The sequence below is a fragment of the Pyrgilauda ruficollis genome, unplaced genomic scaffold, assembly GCF_017590135.1.
Source record: "Pyrgilauda ruficollis isolate IOZ18807 unplaced genomic scaffold, ASM1759013v1 scaffold10, whole genome shotgun sequence".
NCBI classification, from domain to species: Eukaryota; Metazoa; Chordata; class Aves; order Passeriformes; family Passeridae; genus Pyrgilauda; species Pyrgilauda ruficollis.
Window position 1 is genome coordinate 9,291,124 of NW_024508101.1, and position 14,978 is coordinate 9,306,101.

The 14,978-nt window shown below is 45.0% G+C and overlaps 1 protein-coding gene and 1 long non-coding RNA gene across 3 annotated transcripts; one reads left to right on the forward strand and one right to left on the reverse strand.

Annotated features, from left to right (window-relative positions):
* Positions 1–3,942: 3,942 nt before the first annotated feature.
* CCDC51 (coiled-coil domain containing 51) lies at positions 3,943–7,971 on the reverse strand. Of its 2 annotated transcripts, none has more exons than XM_041463752.1 (5): positions 7,416–7,971; positions 6,505–6,728; positions 6,034–6,380; positions 5,560–5,724; positions 3,943–4,819 (listed from the first exon to the last, which is right to left on the reverse strand). In XM_041463752.1, the coding sequence occupies exons 3-5, from the start codon at positions 6,349–6,351 to the stop codon at positions 4,043–4,045; spliced, it is 1,260 nt and encodes a 419-aa protein (XP_041319686.1). In that variant the 5' UTR covers positions 6,352–6,380; positions 6,505–6,728; positions 7,416–7,971; the 3' UTR covers positions 3,943–4,042. The 2 variants fall into 2 exon arrangements, with proteins under 2 accessions (XP_041319686.1, XP_041319677.1); XM_041463743.1 differs by having other exon boundaries at positions 7,040–7,971.
* A 7-nt stretch (positions 7,972–7,978) lies between these two features.
* Positions 7,979–11,592, forward strand: LOC121351545. The gene is made up of 4 exons (XR_005954800.1): positions 7,979–8,026; positions 8,103–8,158; positions 9,888–9,975; positions 11,416–11,592. It is a non-coding gene; the product is annotated as an uncharacterized LOC121351545 (long non-coding RNA).
* Positions 11,593–14,978: the final 3,386 nt, after the last annotated feature.

Below are 14,978 nucleotides of genomic sequence, written 5' to 3' on the forward strand. Positions count from 1 at the left end.
CTGCAGTGACCTCATTCAAAGTTATTTCCATAGCCACAAGCTGTTTGCTTTTGAGTTACTGGTGGTTTCTCAAGGAGCAGTAAGAACCCAAAATAGCTTAGCATGGGCCAAGCTCAGGCCACTGCCACCCATTTTTCTATAGTTAATATCTATCAAAGGGCTTCCTGTTGCTCTTCCCAGGTTCTCCCTAACTCAGCTACTGTGTCGTGCCAGACAGAGGAACTAATCTGAATTGAGCAGCCTTCCTCTGCCCTACACACAGTGCCCAGGTCAGCCCTGGCCTCACCAGTCCTGTGTATGGTTTTGCAAACACCATCCCCCTTGGATGAGCACTGGGGCTCAGGGCTGGCTGAACCATCCTGCCTGGAGAGGTCTTTGCTCACAGAGTAAGAATTCAAGTCTCAAAAGGCCTTAGCAAGCAGAAATTACTCGTTGAAGAAAGGATCTGCTGAGAGACCTCATTCCAAAACGGAAACTCAGCTATCTATTATAGACCTTTTTAATAACCCAAAGGAATGCAACAGAACAACAGAATGCAGGTTGGTCACCGTGGTTTTCTTGGGGATTTTTTGATTTTTTTTTGTTTTTTTTTTTTGTTTTACTAGAATAGATCTGAAGAGCACAGGCACAAAGTATTCACTTAGTCTTGGCTGAATCATCAGGAAACATGCACTGAGATGTCATGTGCATGCCATGTGCTTGTATAAATCACTGCTGTAGATGTGCCTGAACTGAGGTGAGTGCCCAGGTAAACACCCCCTGTACAGCTGTGCTGGTTTTGTTCAAACTCATGTATTTCCTGCCTGTGTTACCATGACAAAGGTTTAGCACAAAGTACTGAACAGATTATACACAGAGTCCATGTTTTAGCATCTTGCTGGATATTGCCTTCAGCCAGCTCAGGTACAGCTGCCACTGCTGCAGCCACACCTTCTGGCTTTGGGGTGCACATACAGTGCAGTGCCAAGCTACACATTTAGATCATTGCCACAATGGAGTGATGATTAATCCAGGATTGAGGGAATACATAAATCTTCTCTCCTAATTATTATATAGTCACAGTTAATTACAAGGGTTTTTCCCTAATTGAAATTATTCTGCTGTCACTTCACATAGGAGGATTTAGCAAGGAAGAGCAGAACTAAGTGAGCCATGGTAATTACTTGTAACACAGAGCTCTGCCAGCTGCACACAGGATCTGTTCCTGAGTCTTTGAAACTTCCTACAAATGTCCAGTTATTTTCATCTTGATACATACACCTTCCAGCTCTTCTCAAATTTCAGGTGTTATTTCAATCATTTATCACAGATTTGTTTGCTACTGTTCATTGACTGTTCATACAGTCCTTGACTGACTTTTTCTTCCTGTAATTATACATAGAGTTAAAGCTACAGACTATCACAATACTCTCTTTAAATGGGTAAAAAAGCACATTTCCTTTGAGCAATAAACAGCCCTCAGTTTTGTACTCTCATTTATTGTACGCAAGTTTAGCCTCAGATCTCTGCTTTGATGCCACCAAGTACAATTCAGTGAGTGCTCCCTGACTTTCAAGTTTAGCTGCCTAACCTTCAGCATTTAAAAATCATGCTGATATATATATATAATCCACATGTCCAGTGAAGTCAAATAAAAAATTCAGCCAGTTGTAGTAAGGGGGGCCAAGTTTATGTAGTTAAACTGAAAAAATACCCCAAATCCCAAGCCAGAACAAAATCTTCAGTGACTAGTGTGGCAAATCACAAATAGAACCATTGTACTAGTCCTTCCCCTTTAACTACATGGTTGTCTGATTTTCGTCAAGCTCCTGGCTGAATATTTGTGAAATTATAAAATAAAATATTATAGATTTGAAAAATTCTATTGATCTGTATGCACACTTCTTGATACAGATAAGTGTATGGGAATTTTTATCCCAGTTCTGAAACCAGCAGATCAAACTGCTTCCCTGACAAATATTTGTTATTCACTTCACACTCCAAATAATCAATGTATAAATCAGCAGTGGCACTTCCCAAAACCACCTTTTGCACTTTCATTTCTCTTACAGGTAGTGAATCATCAAAGACCATTCCTAACACTCTTTCTTTATTCTGTCACTAGCACCCAGTGATACCAAATGAAGTTGGTGCCACATAGGTCCCTGTCCCAAAGATCTTGCAGTCTTGAGGAGCTCCTAATCAAAACTTCAAACTCTCTTGGAGCAGGAGAAAGTCCCAGCACAGCAGTGTGTACCAGACAGGCGAGTTGCTCACACAAAAGCATGACACATGAAGGGAGCACGCTGCTCCTTTGTCTGCAGAGGTCCCACAGAAGTGCTTGTGAAGCAGCAGCTCCACACTGGATTTGCCTATCTGCTGCCATCACAGGGAGAGAACGATTCCTTATCTGAGCCATACCAGAAACCTTGTGTGAGGCCACACACAGATACTGATGTTTAACTGGTCAGGCAAGTGTTTAGCCTCAATCAGCCAATTTTTGTCCTTCCAGGAAAAACAGGCAGCTGGACCTTTCACTTCTTTCCAAATATTATTTTGCAGTAGGTTGTGTCTATTACTGCTAAGGTACTGGCTTAATAGCACCTGCTGTAGAGTAGCATTGCAATTGCCAGGCAGGACAAGATTAGGAAAAAACCCAAACACAACAAACCTGGAGAAAGTCCCAATGAGATACTAGCAGGATAAGAAAGTGATTGCTCCATAGATGATTGCTAAAACCACAAAATACCTTGGGAATGATGAGTTAAGGAGGCTGTAGAGAAAGCATAATTGGCTTACATTGTCAGAATAAACACCATCATACTTAATACACCTCTGTATCTGAACCCTTTGCCTCTTTCCCTCCCGAAGGGACATGTAAATATCAATAACAAAGAGCTGAAGCTTCAGAAATGTTTTGGATACTTCATGACAAACCATCTTTGGAAAAGGTTACCATGTGTAGCTTCAATGTATTTTAAATTCGTCATCCAGCTGTTTGTTAGGATAACTCCTAATGATTTGTGAATGAACCAATGGCAAAACTATGAAGAAATAAAGAGCAAAACAGAGAATTATACATGAGGCATTTAAATCAACGACAGAGCAAAGGAGTAATTGGAACAGGGAATCACAAATGCAGCTCCAGAGTGAGAATTGCTGTATATTCAATCAGTTGTATCATGTCCTTCTTGAGGTTCTGTCACTTGGTCCAGTAGTGCCCAGTGTGGGGTGGTGAGGATGCAATAGGACTTCATGGTGTCCTGGGGGAGAAGGATGGGACAGGGGAACACTGATGGCTCTGAGGGGATGCAGGACTTGGGGGGATCACCTTGGCTCAGTTCTGGCACTGTGCAGCTGAAGAAGACTCCTCCTTGTGCCCACACCTGGAGGGGAACAGTGGGGATGGAAGGACCAGTTCATGGGTCAGGCCCCAAAACCTGACCCATGTTTTATTGTCCCAGTAATAAATGTATCTAAACCCCAGAATCTCAAGGGTTCTGGGAGGTGGCTGGGGGCTGCAGAGAGTGGCCCAGGGCTGGGTACAGGGATCTGTGGGTCAGGGCTTGTACCTGATTACACCACAGGGCTTGTCTGGGCTACTGGGGTCACTGGGGATGCAAAACTGGGGACCACTGAGGTTAGTTAGTGCCTGATGGGAACAACTGGGACCACTTTGGGGTGATGTGGGGCACTGGGAGCAAGCAGGGTACAACTCAGGGTCTGAAGGGGCCATTTTGGGCCTCACAGATGCAATCTGGGGCTGAGAGGGGCATTCTGGGTGCTGTTTTGATACACAAGACTAGACAGTAAGAGTGAAACAGTGAATGAAATGAACAGATCAAGCTGTGGCATTTCCTTTGCTTGTTAAAAAGCACAGTGTGACAGAGACTTGACATGGAGCCTGCAGCAGTAATGGACTAAGGCTTTTCAAGTATTTCAAATATACAGGAGAAGGCATAATGAGAAACACTACAGCAGCTTTATTTGGACTTGTACTCCAGGTACTTAGAGTGCAAGTTTACTTCTATTAATCTAATAAGTTGTGGCAATTAACTGGGGATCAGTTCCCTTTCAGTATGATATAGAGTACAGGCAGAGTAATGGCAAACATAGCACATGTCAGTGCAGTGCTGTAAATAGAACTTCTCTTGATTTGCGTTTCCAGTCTGCGCTCGGTATCACACAATTCCAAGATCACATCTCTCACAGCAGCAGCCTGGCCCTTGCCCTCCCCTGAAGGCCTTGGCATCACTCTTTCTGTAGGTCGGGACTGGATGGCGAGTTTGACACTCTGCAGCTCAGACAGCACCTGTGTGATACTTTCCTGCAGACTGTTAAACTGCTGTTGTAAACTCCCTAGACATGAACTGACTTGTTTAATGTAGTTTAGCTGCTCATTTAAAGGCATTAAAAGAGAATCTATTTTTATGGAGTCATTCCTGGTTTCTCTAGTTAACAAAGCCCCTTCTTTCCCTCCCTTCGATGCTGTTGTTTGCAGCACATTTTTTAGGTCTTCTATGACATCATTGAGATCTTTCTGCTGCAAGTAATGGCTGGAGGCCTGTTCTTTGATGGCTTCTTGTAAATTGACTGGGCCCTTCTGTGCTTCAAGCACCAAGACTTTCAATTCTTGCAGCCTTACTCGATTGACATAGGTGGAACCGAGAACACCTATAACAGCTCCCAGCACAGAGCCAATGATAGACCAGTTCTTTGTTTTTTCAGCTCTTGTGCGTTCCTTCTCGTGGCTTTCCCTGACAGCTGCAGAGAAGAGAGAGAATTTTTCTCTCTCAGATTCTTCTGCATTTAAATATGCAGCTCGGTACCTCTTCTCTTCCTGCAAGAAACAGAGTGATGAAAAGAGAAGGTATAATAATATGAAGCTATAAAGTCTGTACTAAAGGAAAAAATAACCCTAACCAACCCCCAAGCCCCAGTGCAGCTGAAGGAATGGAAACTGGGAACATCTATTAGTAGTTTCAGAAATTTTCCCTTGACTGTGGGATTTTCTTTATTAATCCTACTTAAGTCAATGAGGCATCATTTTAATTCTGAGAAATGGAAAAGGTTTTCAGGAATCACAGCTGAAGATCCTGTACATGAGAATCTGCCACGTGATGACAGAAAATGGGTATGAGTGAGCAAGGTCTTTCACTCCCCATAATGTTCACTGCTTCAGCCCTGCTAACCTCTCCAGACACCAGCAGAAAGCAGCTGAGAGAATTTCCATGGATTAGCCAGAAAAGAGTTTCTCTCATCCCATGGAGAGTTAATTCATTGAATGGCAGCTTTTTCTTAACTACTCGTGTACAGGTCACCACTACAACAATTAATTATCTAGGCTCATTATCTTCAGTTTGATTCTCCAACTTTACTACTCTACTTTAGCATTAACATATAAAACTTGCACAGGGGTTCAAACCATTGATAATAAATAATAAGTAAAACAAGTACCCTCAGAAATTAACTCTGATCACTTCAGAACTGAACTGCATCTACAAAAACAATCACTAGTGAAGGAAACAAAGCACACAAATTTTCAGCATATTCACCAACACTTAAGTACCAACAAATTACCTGCAGCAACCTGTGTTCCAGAGTAGCCAGTTCTAAATACTGGGTGTCATCCCGAGAGACCCTGTCTAAGCGATCCCGAATTTCCTTCAGTTTAATCTGCTGGGCTTCTACATTTTCACGAGCCTCTCGTACTATCCCTCGAGCTATCATAAAGACATTTTCTGCCTGAGAAGAAAGAGCATTTGTTTTAGACACTTACTACCGTACAGACCTGAATTGCTAATTATATATTTTTTTTTTGGCGTGGGGAGGAAAAAAACCACCAACCAAATAAAACACACTCCAATTCAATTCAGAGGACAAGCTCTATTTACTACATGCATAGCCTAGAACACATTCACAGTACCTGCACAGACAGCCAAAGCAGAAAAAGACATAATTCTCCTTGAATAACCCTTTCTGCCTCATACAGTGTTTATGCTTCATACAGCTCTACTCATCATTTTAAAAATTGCACATTATATCCATCTTTACCTCTGTCACTTTTCCCTGAGCCTCTCGAACTTCATTGATTCCAACAAATTCTTCGTATCTGTCCCACCAATTCCTGCATGTTGCAGACACCTTTTGGAGGGAGTTTTTGCCCATAAGAGTCCCTGATTCCGTGATCCGATGAAGGAGACCCATGGCCATTTCCACTGCAGACTTGGCTTCGGGCCTCTTGGGCGCCGATGGGCAGTAAGTCCTCACCATGTGTAAATTCACTTTTGGACTCCACTTCATCAATGAATGGTGATACTGCAGACCACAGGACACTGAGGACACGCTTGATTTGTATTTCATAGGCCCCATGTCTTGAATTTAATTACTAAATGAAAGTGCTACAAGGAAGAAGAAGAGAAGTTATTGAAGTACGGCTGATTCGTAGCTCTTCAGCTACACGTGTGTCAAAACAAATCAATTCAGGAATGGCTAAACCATTGCTACTTTTACACCACTGCTTACCTAGAGAACTTTGCACAATTTTCAACAAAGTGCAATTGTGCCACCGACTCCTGATTTTCTGTTAGGAAGTACTCCCACCATGCTTCATGCTTCTTGATTACTAATTCACCCACGGCGTGAACAGCGATCATGTGCAGATCCAGGAACAGCAGGAGGAACTTCAGAGAAATTCAGTGCTTCAGCAGAGCAGTGACTGCACGACGTGGTTTTGTGCCTTCACAATTCTGCAAAAGAACAGAAAAGGAAAAAAGGCAGAGAGGGGACAAAATCTTGATAATAAAAGAAGTGTGGCTCAGTCATTCTCTTTATCTTACATTGCACAGATACAAGAAGTGTTGAAGGATGCAAAGACAAAAACACAAAGGACAGAGGGAAAACCCACAAGTGCTGAGCAGAATACAAGTATTCCCATGAGACTGCCTACAAAATAATAAACCAGGACGAGCCACAAGAACAGAAAAATCTCAGGCAGTGAACACACAGCATTCCAACACACAGGGCTGCATTTTAAAATGAGCTTAAAATTCTTGCTTACCTTGCAAAAGCAGGCTGCTAGTTATGGCTTACTGTCTACTGATTTTAAATATGGTCTTAGAGTTCTACTGAGGCACATTACTCTAAAAACTAGAAACTGGAGAACTTTTCAGTTGGGTTTCATATGAAATTTGAGTATATTAGGTTTTGACTAATATGAAAACATGAATTTTTATTGAGAACGCTTGATAGCTGCTGCATAGTTTTAAAAATTATTTTAAAACAGCTTTCCTTGTTAGTTTTAGGTGGTTAATACAGGCATCTCCACAAAAAAGTACTGAAACAGCTGGAAAAATTCTGACCACTACAGGTTCATTGACCTGCTGACTAGCTCTAACAACTAATAATAACACCAAGTGACATTATGAAAATCTTACCAGTTGTTTTACATGCATAACACGTAAGATCAAACCCACAGGAACATGGAAATGAAAGAAGCTCTCCCTCCTGCCAGCATCACTGGCACATCTGCCAGCAGCAGTGTGGAACACCTACTCTGCATTGCAGGCCACATAAACACCAGCTCAATTTTGTCTGTTCCAGACTGCAAAACTCCCCTCTCTTAACTGCATTACTACCAGAAGAGTTTAACCTAATATTCAGGGTACTGGAGAACAGGAAAAAAAAAGAGGGAGAAAGTTGAGATTTAAGAATTTCTGTGCAGACAGTCAGACTGTGATGACCGCGATCTCAGCCTGAGCTCAGAGGACACAAGAAAGTTGCGATTACGTGCCTGCTTCCTCTCTTGCTTCCCTCGCAAGCAGCATTTCCTCAGCCTGCCGTCCCTGACAAACACACTCCCAAAAGCTGCGGCACACACGGAGCGGCGGCCAGCGGCTCTCCAGCGCACGGCTCCCGAACGCAGCCCGGCACCGCCGAGGCGGCGCCGCGCACCCGCATCCCGCAGCCGGCTGCTTCCGCACCACCGACCCGGCCCTGNGAGCGGCGGGAGCGGGCGGAGCGAGCGGAGCCATGTCGGGCCGGGAGGGTAAGGCCGGGCCCGGGGCCGCCGGTGCCGCCCGCCCGGCCCCGCCCGGCCCTCACTGTCTCCTCTGTCTTTGCAGGCGGCAAGAAGAAGCCGCTGAAGCAGCCGAAGAAGCAGACGAAGGACCTGGATGAGGTAGGGCGGCGGGAGGGCCCCGGCTGTGGGCGACCCGGCGGGCCTGGCTGCCCGAGGGGTTCCTGCTGGGATTTACAGGAGCAGGCAGTGACAGAACGAGGGGGAATGGGCTCCAAGACAAAGAGAGGCGGTTTAGATTAGATATTGGGAAGGTATTCTTGCCTGTGAGGGTGGTGAGTCCCTGGCACAGCCCAGAGAAGCTGTGGCTGCCCCATCCCTGGAAGTGTGCAAGGCCAGGTTGGACGAAACTTGGGGTAAGCTGGGCTTGTGGAAGGTGTGTCTGCCCATGGCAGGGCTTTGGAACGAGATGATCTTTAGGATCCCTTCCAACCCAAGCCGTTCCGTGCTTCCCGATGCCATGGCGACATCCCGGCCGCGTTCCCCGTGCTGGTGATGCAGCAGGGCTGGCTGCCGGGGGAGCATCAGACTGCGAGCTGGGCTCGGTCAGTCCCTGCGGGCCCAGGAGCCTGGGATTATTGTGTCGCTTGGATAAATCTAGTACGAGTGAATTGCGTGTTGGAGATACTCTGAACCCTTACATTTAAGTATGGATGTCAGCTGCTATTTCTGAGAATAGTGCGTGATGGATGAGGTGCCGCTGTTTGGAAAAAGGCAAATAGAATACCTCTTTGAAAAAGGAAAAAGACCCATAGCTTTCTAAATAAGTTTTATTGTTAATGAAATGGTATAAATAATAAGGTGCTTACAAGGATCCAAGTTATAAACATTTGTATGTCAAATGATGTAATATTTATTTTTGTCTCAGCTCTGCAATACTGTGAGCACTTGGGAGCAACACATTGCAAGAAAAACCCCACAGAAGTGGATAAATGTGAGGGGTTGATTTACTAGGAAAGACACATTAGCCAACTGGAGACAGGAAAACCTGGAGAGAGAAACAGAATATTCTGTTCTGTGAGGGGTAGGTAGGGGAGGTAATACGGTTACATTGCAGCAAGGGAGGCTTTAACTGAAAGAAGAGGGTTGTGGTTGTAAAGATGAGCCATAGACTGGATTGGTGAAGAATCTGTGGAATCTCAGTTGTCAAAGTCATAATTTCAGTTTCCCCAAAGTCCTGAGTGCCAAGTTGAAAATCTGTGTCCTTTTCAGCCTTGGTGTCTGTGAAGAATGTGTATCTAAGGGACAGAGTATGTCTGACTTCTCCTGGATTTGGAGGCTCATCCAGCCAGGAGGCTCAATAGCTGCCTTGCCTGTACAATTTGCCAGCAGTCTCATTAGATTGCTTGGAATTAATACAAATTTATTAAACCCAGCAAAAATGACATATATGTGGAGGATTTTTTTTTAAAATTATGCTTTTTTTACAGGTGAAAGCAGCTTTATTTTATTTACATTCTTTATAGCCTAAATGTTTTGCTAGTGCCTGTTTGCTGAGCTTCATGTGTCACCGAGGGTATGTTCATGAATGGTATTAGTGCAAACATCTTATCAGTCAGAGGAATCATAATCTCAAAATGAGATTATGCCATGGGAAATAATTCCAGAAAGACCAAACATACAGAGTTAAAGTTTAGTTTGTGGTACAGCAAAAACCTTGGTGATAGTTCTGCAATATTCTGCATATTTAGCATTATTCAGCCATCCTGCCTCGGTCCAGTCAGGTGTTTGTTGCTGCTGGAACATTGCATTTGTTTTTCATTGCTTCTTAGTTGTTTTTGATTTTTTCTGTGGGAGAGATGTTAAAAAATGCTGCTGGTCTTTCCTTTAGACGGACCTGGCATTCAAACAAAAACAGAAGGAGGAGCAAAAGAAACTTGAGGAGATGAAAGCAAAAGCTGCTGGAAAAGGGCCTCTGGGTAAGTGAGGTGCCTCCTGGCAGGAGAAATGGGGTCTTGCTGGCTTGAAAAATTTAATGTTTTTGCTTGATAAACATAAAAAGGCAGGTGCCGCTGGGTTTTTTGACATAGATAAATAAATTGATGGCAGGTACAGATGATGTGAAACAAATAGAGGCTATTTCTTTTTCTATGCATTTTCATCCCCAGACGATGCAGGTTCTGGCTCAGCAGGCAAATTGCTGTGTCTGGCACACTGACTTATTCCACTGGTATGTGCAGGGACATTTCTGCTCTTTTTTTAGCAAACCAGTCTTTTCTTTTCAGATGTATTACATGTAGGCTTTGCCACACTCCTCCAAGTTTAAAAAATCCATTGCTTGTCCTCTGAGAGGATGAATTTCTTCATTATAAGAAAGTGACTGGAAGCCGGTCTGGCTTCAGTCCCTCTCCTGAGTGACTGTAAAATACATGAGACATGAAGTGAGTTCACAGGGCGTGCCCTGGAGGCCCATGGAGGCCAGTCTCTGTCTCAGTGACAGTCAGAGTGCTCACATGGTCTGCACTCACCTGCTCCATGTGAGTGCAGAGTGTTTGCCATGGTCCCATCAGAGGTGTCCCAGGGTGCACCCTGCCTGCCTCTGTCCTGTCCTTACCATCCTCAGCTCGTTCTGTGTGGGGTGCTGGAGCTCACAGATCTCTTCAGAGTTCTTTCTCTGCCCCTTTCTAGACTCGGTGTCAGTCGTCTGGCCCTTGTCTGATGCTTACCAAAGCAGGTAACAACTGCTGTGTTGCTGTGGCAGGGCCAGCCTGTTTCCAAGAGCCTTAGCAGGGCAATGCTCTTGGAATCAAGTTGCAATGCAGGGTCTGTTGCTGACCCTCGGCCCTTGCAGTCTGTCTTGGTGCAGCCTTGCTGTTCTCTTTCCTTCCCACTGGTCATACCTGGCACAACTGGAGAAAAACAGCATTTACAGCAAATGCCACACTTGTTGCTGTGTCAATACCTGGTGTTCTTTCACTTCAGTGTCTTCAGTCATCTGCAGGGAATTCCAGTACCTGCTTCTGTAGAGCTTTGATCCCAGCTGGGGACTTTGGTGTAGGGATACCAAGACTTTTATTCCCTTAGCCTTGATTTTGATTTGACCAGGCTGCTCCTGCTGTAAAAGAAATAATCAACGGAGAAACAAAGTAACTGTTGGAACATTTTGTTTCATTGTAGAATCACAGGGCATATTTGGCTCCAGGAGAAACTTAGTTTCTAATGTTAAATAAATCACTGTTCACAGTGAGGTGTGAGAGATCAAAACCACACAGGAGGAGTCACACGTGCAGAAACAATTCACCAGTGGGGACCTGGGCTGTGCAGGCTGTCTAGTGGGGGGATTCAGCTTTATGAGGAGCTGCATTTGTAGCTAAGCTCTGTCACAGTCACCTAACCAGCTGTGTTGTTTCTTTTGGCAGCCAGTGGTGGAATAAAGAAGTCTGGCAAAAAGTAGTTTGTGATCAAACTGCAGGGTGAGAAGTGATCAAGTTACTCAATGGACCTGCAGACTTCAGAGAGTCTTGAAAACACTCTGTCATTTGGGAAACAATGTACATTTTGTTTAGTCACAATAAATCCTTTTTGTTAAGATGTGATATTTTCTCTTTACCTGTAGGTTTTGTTTAAAAATGCCTTTACTGTTTTACACCGGAAATGAAACTTTTACTGAAGAGCATGTGTGCCCTTGTGCAGCCTGAGTGCATCTGGTCATTTGCTAGTCATTTGTGAGAATAAATTTCAACTTCTCCTCTCTTTTGACAGTGGAGTCAGGGCCTGAGTGTTAAAATCTGCAGGGTTTAATCTGGAGGCTTAGGTTTAGCTGCAGTTGTCTGAGATGTGGCTATAGCGGTGTGTGCTCTCCTAAGAACTCTTAAGTTTTCTTTGAACAAAAGTTGGGTTATACTTCCATCACCAGCACCTTGGGGTCAGCCACTCCAAAACAACTCCTTTCTGTGTTCCTGCTTTAGAGCACTGCTGTGCCCTATGGTCCCACTGCCTGCTGAACATACACTTGCCTTTGTCCTACAAATTGTCCTGCACCGTTTTCCTGGTCTACATATTGACATCACAGGAATGCCTTTGGGGTGGAGAGGGGAGGGGAGCAGTGCTTTTGGGAGCGGAGCAGTAGCTGAGTTCGTGAAATGAATGGCACTGACTGAACTCTGGTTATGGAGACTTGAAGGAAGGAATGTGCTGTTCCTAAGGTGGGAATTACACGGGAAAGAACCGATTCAAAAGCCTTATTACTGAAGAGAAATAGTGATACAGAGACTGTTCCTGCTGTCAGGCAAAGCTGATGGCTGCAGGGAGGGAAGGTTCTGAGAACCCCGAGACTTGGGCTGCAGTGGCAGGGGGAAGGTACATGGGAAATCTGGGTCTGCACAGTCTGGGTTCCTAAGGAAGAGACCGCAGGTGTCGGCTGTTCTGTGCACAAGCGCTACTCACAGGGTTTCCTTGTTAAAAGGGCTAGAGGCGTTTCCTCCTTCCCTCGGAAACGCGAGGCTCCCTTTCAGCAGGGCGGGAAGGGCGGGTGCCCTGGATACCTGGGAGCGGGAGGCGCAGGCCTTACCCTGCCATCAGCCCGTGCCGAGGGCCGCCGGCAGCGCCCCTGCCACGGGGCGGGAGCGGGACCGGGGTCGGGACCGGGACCGGGGTCGGGACCGGGAGCGGGGTCGGGCGGGGCCGCGCGCGAGGGTCCCGCCCTTCCTCGGGCTCTGCCGCCCCCGCGCGGCGGCCGCGGGAATGGCGGGGCGCGGGCCGTGCCCGCCGCTCTGCGCATGCGCCCCGGCGGCACCGCTGCCGGTGCCCGAGCCCCGAGGAGCCAGCGAGCGATGCGGCGTCGGTCCCCGAGCTCACACAGCTGCGGACACGTAGTTTGTACTCCGTGTATCAGCCTCATCTCACGTGCCCGTGGTTCATAGGAAGATCAGGTCCCTGCTGCCCTCCAAAAGGGGATAAATGAGCCCGTGGTGATACCGAGGAAATTGTCTTCTCTAAAAGTACTTTTCTGGACATCAGATTGAGTCCTGCCAGCCAGATAGAGTGCGTGAAGGCTGAAATTCAAGATTGCATCAGTCTTGCATTTTGGATAAGGGCACCTTTGGTAACAGGAAACTGTTCACACAAAAATGCAGGACAAAGCTGCCTTAGCTGCAGAGCAGGGACTGCTCCTGCATCTGTGCACAGCACTGAAGGCAACAGAAGCCACCACTGGTAGCTCTTGGGGCAGAGCTCCAAGCCGTGAGACACAACCAGAGACAGAGTGTGCTCACAGCTGTGTGTGCTCAGTGAGAGCACGAGCTGGCTTTCATCAGTCACACACACCGATGGTGGCAGATCCCTGTGCACCTGCACCCCCATTTCCACTGCTGTGCAACCTGGGGGGTGGTTTAAATGAGGAGGAAGAGGGACAGGGAGACAGCACGCTCCAAAATATGAGAAAAATAAAACTTTGGCAGTGTATCAATATGGAACTGTTTGCCCCAGGAATTACTGAATGAAATGAATGAGGCTGCTGATCCCAGCCAAGCTAACTTGAGGTGGTCTGAGGGGAGGACAGTGAACAGAAATGTGTGCTCCACAGCATGAGACAATATGCAAAAGCATTCCAGCAGAAAAGCAAGACAAGAGGGAAGCAGACCAAATGGCAAAGTGACAGATCACTGCAGTGAGAGCTGTTCTCAACAGGCTTAACTTTAATGTAGGCACTGAATTCCCCCTCCTGGCCAAGAGCCCTCCTGTTTAATATTAGGCTGTGGAAATGAAGCTAAACAAAGGAACACTTTGATTGCATCTTTTTACATAACACTACGTAATAAATGGCATTTCATTTCTTACTGCAGCTCCAGCTCAATGTTAAACTAATGCAAAGACAATATAACTCCTAAATCATAGGTATACATAAAGTTATCACAGTCTGAAGGGCACAGAAAAAACAAAGTTCAAAAGGCAGTTGGATATGGATGTCAATCAAAATAGCAGCAAAATAGACACAAATATTCTTTGTAGGGAAATCCATTGAAGGATACGATTGCCATAATCAATTCAAGTCAAGCTCCACTGTTTGAAAAGGCTTTGCTCACTCTTTAGAGTTAGTTCAGCTCCAAGGAAATTATACCCTACTCTGAATGGCTTCCAGATACCGATTCTGTGAGGTCTTAGAAGAGGAAACTTCTTTAGTGTAAATCAGCCAGCCTGGAAAACTGGGCGTGACCTTCTCCAAGACATTTTCTATCCTCGTTTTCTCCAAAATTGGGATAGTGGTATTATATTACTTCACAATAGTATTCTGAGCTTAAATTAATATATAACTGTAATGTACTGTTCCTGCTCTGCAAATTCCAGTGATGTAGGAGTTGAGGCTAAATTGGAATTTGAGGACAGAATATGTTCTGCACGTCCTTCAGTCACACTGAACATCTTGCTGTTCACCAGGCTTGCAGAGCAGCCTGAGATGCAATTGCCCATTCTAGCCTGCTTTTCTAGGTCTTATCCTTGTATGAGGCTTTTAAAATACAAGTGGAGTGATCTAAATCACCTTCAGAAATAAAAATCTACATGGCAAGTAAGTATTCCCATTTACTAAGATTCTGAAATAAAAGTTAGTTTGGTAGAGATTGGTCTGCTTTTATATTTAATGACTCCCGTATCAATTTTTGGAAAAAAAAGTATTAAATAAAGCCATATATGTAACTCCTTATGCAAGAAAAACACACTTGGGAGAATTATGAGAGGATCTTCTAAACGAGTAAGACAGTAATTTCAGGTGTCAAGGCTTCTGCTTCAGTATTTTGTTTATTTTCAGCCTACCCATCATTATTTATTGATTTCTGCAATGTCTCCACTCTAAAATGCTGCACAGAATTATGAGCTACAGAGGGACTCAGGAATGCAGATGCCATGTGAACCACCACTGTTCACTACATAATATTCTGCACTTCCTAAAAGACAGGAGATTAAGTGAGGAACAAAATCATTCTGT